Genomic DNA, 6,605 nt, shown 5'->3' on the forward strand with positions numbered 1-6,605 from the left:
CAATAACTTAGAACATTAAAGATTAAGTTCTTTTATTACAAAAGTCTATACAATGAAGTGCCAGACACAGCAATGCAATTACACTGGTGGACATATGTATCTATATATTACTTGTATATAGATATACAGTTTGGACTTGTACTAAAGTAAAACTGTCACAAATTGCCTAATTCTACCACCTACTGTTCAACTATGACACACGGTACTGTCACATAGCGTAAGTGCTGCCATGCCACTTTTATGTATTCTACTTAACAGCCAAACATTAACATTGAATTACAAACATCATGAAGCAGCTGTTAATTTTAAAATGAAACCAGTCAGGCCACTGACTTATAAAAATATGGTACTCATATAGATTTACGCATTATAAAGAAGGAATATATTATTTAAAACATTTAAATAGTGCATATGGACATTTTTGCATGTGGTATATAAAACAAACATTCATATAAAACAATATACAGTGCACATTAAATCCGATGTTTGGATACACTCCTATCTGGAGACTGACAAAGAGTAACTGAAATGCACACTGCAAGACGGATTCAAATCAAAGTGACACATCTTCTGGTGTGTTTTCCATTTTACTTTTCAAAGTATGTATCATGAATAACCTAGCTGTATCAAAAGGAAACCATGCAAAAAGGGCTGGATTTAGTGCTTGTTTTATTCTCCAACTATACATTCACTACCACTGGATTTTCCCTCCCCCCAAAAAAGGCATTGCACACACAGGTGAAATCTGAAGTACTAGAAACACTATTTATTACCAAGCTACTTCATGTGCTTACTATGTAATAGTGCCAGAAATCTGAGGTTCATGCTTTCCCTCACATTAAAGGATGTTGCAAAAGTCTGTTTTTGTATGGAATTGTTAATATCAGCTAATAAGAAAACTGTGCATGAGGCACTGCATGCAAAACATGGCCACAGTCCAAATGAGACACTCATCAATCCAAACAAGCACCAAGAAGAAAAATAACACTTATATTAAGCCTGACCAGAATTTTCTATTAATGAGTTGTACTGTTAGCACAAATAAACTCACCACTCTGAAAATAATTAGCAGAATGATACTAGTAGAGTTATCTTTAGAAAAAGCCATACAAAGCCAGTGAAAAAAGCTATGCTTAAAGTATATGTCCAGGGGCATACCACTATACATCTCATAACCAGCTGCTTTAAAACAGCATGTGACTAAGCAAAAGAAGTTATTTTTTCATGGATTTTGCTGATTAAAAGAAAACAACAACAATGCAACCCCACTGAAGGTACATGTAAAAAATGTAGTGGTATTAGCCCTTGTTAAGAACAAATTTACTTAGGCATAATAATTACTTTGCCATTTAGGCCCAGTTGATTGAACATACAAATCTGAGCACCAACAGACTTCCAACATACTGACATGGCTATTTATTTTCTCACATTATCTGGAGGTGGGTAGGGGAAACAAAGCAGATCTGATCCAAACAAATCACATCATCACCAGCTGATAGATAGTAACTAAGAAAACAAACAGTAACTTAAGTCCCATAGGCAGCATGTGATATGATTCAGTTGTGTGATGTGTGGTGTGCATTTTCAATATACTAAACAAGGTCACTTTTTGGTCTACCCACTTTTATCTTCATCCGGAAGCTGTTGACGACTGATTTATGTAATTTTACTAACATACTATCTGTGAGAAAGTGTTATTTGGGGAACTGAACAGAAAGGTGGTTCCATAGTAGGACTTGAGATTTCAGTCTGATTTTGGTTTTCTAGGAAAAGACAGAACGCAGTTGCATATGTGCACTTTTATAGGCTTTTCTTTCAAATTTTCAGTCATTCTGTAAGAAAAAGGCAACCGAAGAATTCAATGTGGTGTGAAGATTTTCCTCTCAATTTTCTTCAGTAATGAAAAAAATAATAAAGTTGGCATAACAAAAAAAACCTTCTCTTTCCAAAGTTCTTGAAGTTGAAAGGATAAAATTCTAGTCTTTTGGGAACAGATGTATTTGTAGTAAAAAACAATGAAGGGAACTGTGTTTTTATTTAAGGTGGAGAGAATAGTCTGTGGTTAATGTGGAACATCACTTAAGCTCCCTGTGGGGGGGCCTACTTACCCTCCCATCACTTTTTTAATGGCACCACAACCAAGTACAAAATGAAATTCTCTGAGTGCCTGACAAAAATGAAATCAAGAACCAGCCAAGAACACACGATGGCAGTAGCTTCAGGGAATACAACTAATTTTATGATGTTTTAAAGGATGCTTTTATATGGATTTTGAAGAATCTTGTTTGCTGATAAGAACTTCAAGAAGCCTAAGTTTGGCTTTAATTTTCTTGTACTCCCTGTACTCCTCAAGCACTGGAACACGATCCTCTTTCTGGGCATTCCTAAGGGGGGAAAAAAAAGTAATATTCTAGAAATTATCTAGAAAAATAAAGACTCAAAAGTTGCCCTTAATGTAAGGCATGAAGTTATTAAATATAAGCTCAAATAAAATGCTGTGCTACAAAATATATATATATATATATTTTTTTTTTATTCACAGTTCACTAATGTAGACACCACAGTGTTAAAAGTGCAGGTGGAACATTCATATTTTTGATGGATTCCTCTATACAGACAGACTAACTAGTGTTATACTTCTTATCAATGATTGAGGTAGAGAACTAAAGGTAATTAAAACATTTTCTTAAGACATCCACCATTGCTACACCCTGACAGGTTTGTCACTATATATTAAATGCTGGAAGTCTACACTGGGTCATTTCATATATTTAATTAACTGCATCTTCACATTTTAATCTACTTTAGCAAAAGAATAGTTTTCCCATCTTACATTAATAATGACCAAATGCAATCCAATTTAATCACTAGGTAAAGCATCAAATCATACTAACTATAATTATGAACAGTTTTTTTTTTTTTTTCCAGTAATATAAAGATAGAAGGTACTTGGATAATACATTCCTGCTCTTGAGATTTTCTTAAAACACACAGGCCAGCCTATATAGGAAACTCCCAAAGCAGAGGAAATTAACTTTTTGGGAATTTATAATACAGCTATTACACTATATGGGCTTAAACATAACTCCAATTGTGAAGATGACCATGTCAGGGCAGTATTTCCTTCTGTTGTGCAGTGTTGCTATGAGTTGGAGTCAGCCATGTATGGAGGGCACCTAACAACACTGGCTTGGTAAAACCACTCATTTTGAAAGTTTTTTCTGAGATCATTTAACCCTTGTTCCTGGCCACTATTTAAACACAAATGTATTTTCTTCCTTTTAAAAAGAACCTAGCAATTTTACAATAGCAGAAACAACAGATGAATGAACAAACTGTGATGTGTGTGTGTGTATACATATACACACATAAATGAAATATTACTAACTATAAAGAGAAATGAAGTTGTTAAATGTCAAGATAAAACCAGCATATGTCACATTACATCATGGAGGTCACATGACTGCCTGTTATTGTTGTTGTTAAATGCCATTGAGTAGATTCTGACCCATAGCAACCCCATTACAGGGTTTCCGAGGAGCAGCTGGTGAGCTTGAACCACTGACCTTGTAGTTCAAACAGCTTTGCAATCTTGCACATTAACCCACAACGCCACACCAGGACTCCACCTTAAAAATGGGGAGCCTGATATGACCCAAAATGCAGCCCAAACCACATAGATCTCAGTATAAAAATTAATTATCTAAAATAACTAAAGATGTCATTCCTAGTACAGAACCCTTTCTAAAATGGAGACCCACCTTGTTTTACAATATTTCTCAAGGGTGAGGATGTAGAATTAAAAAACATAAAGCTATTACCACTCACTTAGGCTTCCCTAGAACACCTCTCTGGTAGCTTAGTGGTTACAAATCAGGCTGCAGGTCAGCAGTTTGAAACTACCAGCAGGTTCCACGGGATAAAGATGAGGCATTCTGCTCTTGCAAATATTTACAGCCTCAGGAATCAGAATCAACTCCATGGCACACCACCACCATCAGAACAACTCTGAAATATTTGACCAAATATTTTTACCCTAGTCCAACTTTTCTTTGAAAATAACAGTAGGGCTTCAGAGTACAGGAATAAAATATATTTTTTTAATGCTAACATTCTTATATGCAAAATTTATGCCTAATCTTATATGTTCCATTATTTTTAAATATGGACACTTGTAAATTATGGAAGAATGCCAACTCAATTTTGTGATGCACAACAAACCTTCCATTTTGTTGATAAAATGCTTCTTCAAATTCTCGTAATGTTTTACGTAGTTTCTTTTTTTCAGCTCTGGCTTTCCAAAGTTGTTCCAATAATTCAGGCCTAAAAGTAAAATGGGAGGAAAACATTGAAAAGGAATTACTAATTCATTATATTTTGATTGCAATTTAAAGTCAGCTGGAGGCTTTTAGAACATATAGCCTAAGCTGTACCACAAACCAATTAAATTAGAAGAGGTGACAGTAGCACTCACTGATGTGAGTACTAATGTGTGTACTAATAAAAACAAAAACTTTTCTCTTGTTTATGTAATGGAGCTAGGTTTGTGAACTACTGGTATAAACAATACAGTCCACAGGTAAAGAATCTGATATAGTGCTAAGTAACAAATAAACATCCACTCATTACTTAATTTGTCATACTGTGGTAGCTTATATTGCTGTGATGCTGGGAGCTATGCCACTGAATTGGTACATTTGAGTTAAGGTGTTGGAGGATTATACTGAAAGTACCATGGGTTGACAAAGAACAAACAGATCTGTGTTGGAAGAAGTGCATCCAGAGTGCTTCTTGGAGGCCAAGATGGCCAAACTTCGCCTCTTCTACTTTGGACACATTGTCAGGAGGGACCCCAGTCGCTGGAGAAGGATATCATGTTTGGTAAGGTGGAGGGTCAGAGAAAAAGAGGAAGAACCCCACTGTGATGGATTGGCAAAGTGGCAGCATCAATAGGCTCAAGTATGGCAACAATTGTGAGGTTAGCTCAGGACTGGGCAATGTTTTGTTCTGTTGTGCATAGGGTCGCTATGAGTCGATACTGCCTCGATGGCACTTAACAACAACAACAACAATGAGCAAAATACTGAAAGACCCCAGAAGCATCAAAAGAAGATGGAAGGAATAGAGAGTCACTGTACCAAAAAGAATGGGTCAATGTTCAACCATTTCAAGAAAAAGCATATGATCAAGAACTGATGACTGAAGGAATAAGTCTAAACTAAACTGAAGGCACTGGTGAAAAACAAGGCTCCAGGAAGTGATTGAATACAAACAGTTGTTTCAACAAACTGATGCAGCACTGGAAGCACTCACTCGTCTATGCCAAGAAATCTAGAATGCAGCTATCTGGCTAACCACTTGGAAGAGATTCCTATTCGGGCCCATTCCAAAGAAAGGTGACCCAAAAGAATGCAGAAATTATCGTGTATCAATAATATCACATGAAAGTGAAATTTTACTAAAGGTAATTTAAAAATTGACTGAAGCCAGTACATCAACAGGTTTGTTGTTACTAAGTGCCATAGAGTTGGTTCCAACCTATAGCAAAATTCAAGTTGATTTCAGAAGAGGACATGGAACTAAGGATATCATTGCTGATGTAAGATGGATCTTGGCTGAGAGCAAAGAACACCTGAAAGATGTTTACTTATCTTTTATGGGCTATACAAAGGCTTTCGAGTGTGTGATCATGACATACTACGGATAACATTACAAAGAATGGGTATCCCAGAGGACTTAATTGTGCTTATAAGGAATCTGTACACAGGCGAAGAGGCAGTTGTTTGAACATAATAAGGGGGCATTAAATGGCTTAGAGTCCTGCTGTAGCTCTGTAGGAAAAGCACCAGACTGCTAATCAAAAGTCAGTGATTCAAGTCCCCAGCCACACCTTGGAAACCCTACAGAGTTGACACAAGTTGGAACCAACTCTATGACACTTAGTAATAACAAATGGCTAGACTCAGGAAAGTTGTATGCCAGGGTTGTACCCTTTCAATATAATTCTTCTTGTTGTTGTTAAGTGCCATCGAGTCGATTCTGACCCACAGCAACCCTGTGTAGGGTTTCTGAGGAACTTGAACTGCCGACCTTGCAGTTCAAACGGCTTTGCAGTCTGGTGCATTAACCCACAGCACCATACCAGGACTCCTTCAAATAAGAATTGTTAAGTGCCATAGAGTGGGGTTTGACTCATAGAGACCCTGTATTGCAGGGGTAGGGTATGTATGGCCTTCAGGCTGTATAAGCCCATGAAATCATGTGATCTGGTCTTGGCAAGGCAATCACAGGTGGGATTCAAAACTCAATAAATCTAGAAGCTTTTTTCATACAAACATAAATTTATATTAAGTGAAATTATAAATACTCAAATGGCCCTTGGTAGAAAAAAAGGTTCCCCACCCCTGCTGTATAGGGATACTGAGGAGCAGCTGATGAGTGTGAACTGGTGGCCTTGTGATTCAAACAAACCTTATAGGTCAAATGCTTATCCAACTAGCACCACACCATTTTAAATACTAATTATAAAGGAAATGGAAATGACAACAGATATTTGAAATACAAGGTACTAACACTTTTTTAAAAGGTTGCTATCTCCTTGGAAG

The 6,605-nt window shown here is 36.6% G+C and overlaps 1 protein-coding gene across 3 annotated transcripts in view; it reads right to left on the reverse strand.

Annotated features, from left to right (window-relative positions):
- FAM13B (family with sequence similarity 13, member B) overlaps nt 1-6,605 on the reverse strand; it is a 158,288-nt gene continuing 151,683 nt past the window's right edge. Inside the window, exons 21-22 of one of the 3 annotated variants that reach the window (XM_006866108.1) lie at nt 4,222-4,323; nt 1-2,384 (exon numbers count right to left, since the gene is read on the reverse strand). In XM_006866108.1, coding sequence (XP_006866170.1) covers nt 2,261-2,384; nt 4,222-4,323 — 226 coding nt within the window. In that variant the 3' untranslated portion in view covers nt 1-2,260. The remainder of the gene's footprint in view (nt 2,385-4,221; nt 4,324-6,605) is intronic. The other 2 variants (XM_006866106.1, XM_006866107.1) reach the window with 2 other exon arrangements.

Source organism: Chrysochloris asiatica, unplaced genomic scaffold (assembly GCF_000296735.1).
Source record: "Chrysochloris asiatica unplaced genomic scaffold, ChrAsi1.0 scaffold00087, whole genome shotgun sequence".
NCBI classification, from domain to species: domain Eukaryota; kingdom Metazoa; phylum Chordata; class Mammalia; order Afrosoricida; family Chrysochloridae; genus Chrysochloris; species Chrysochloris asiatica.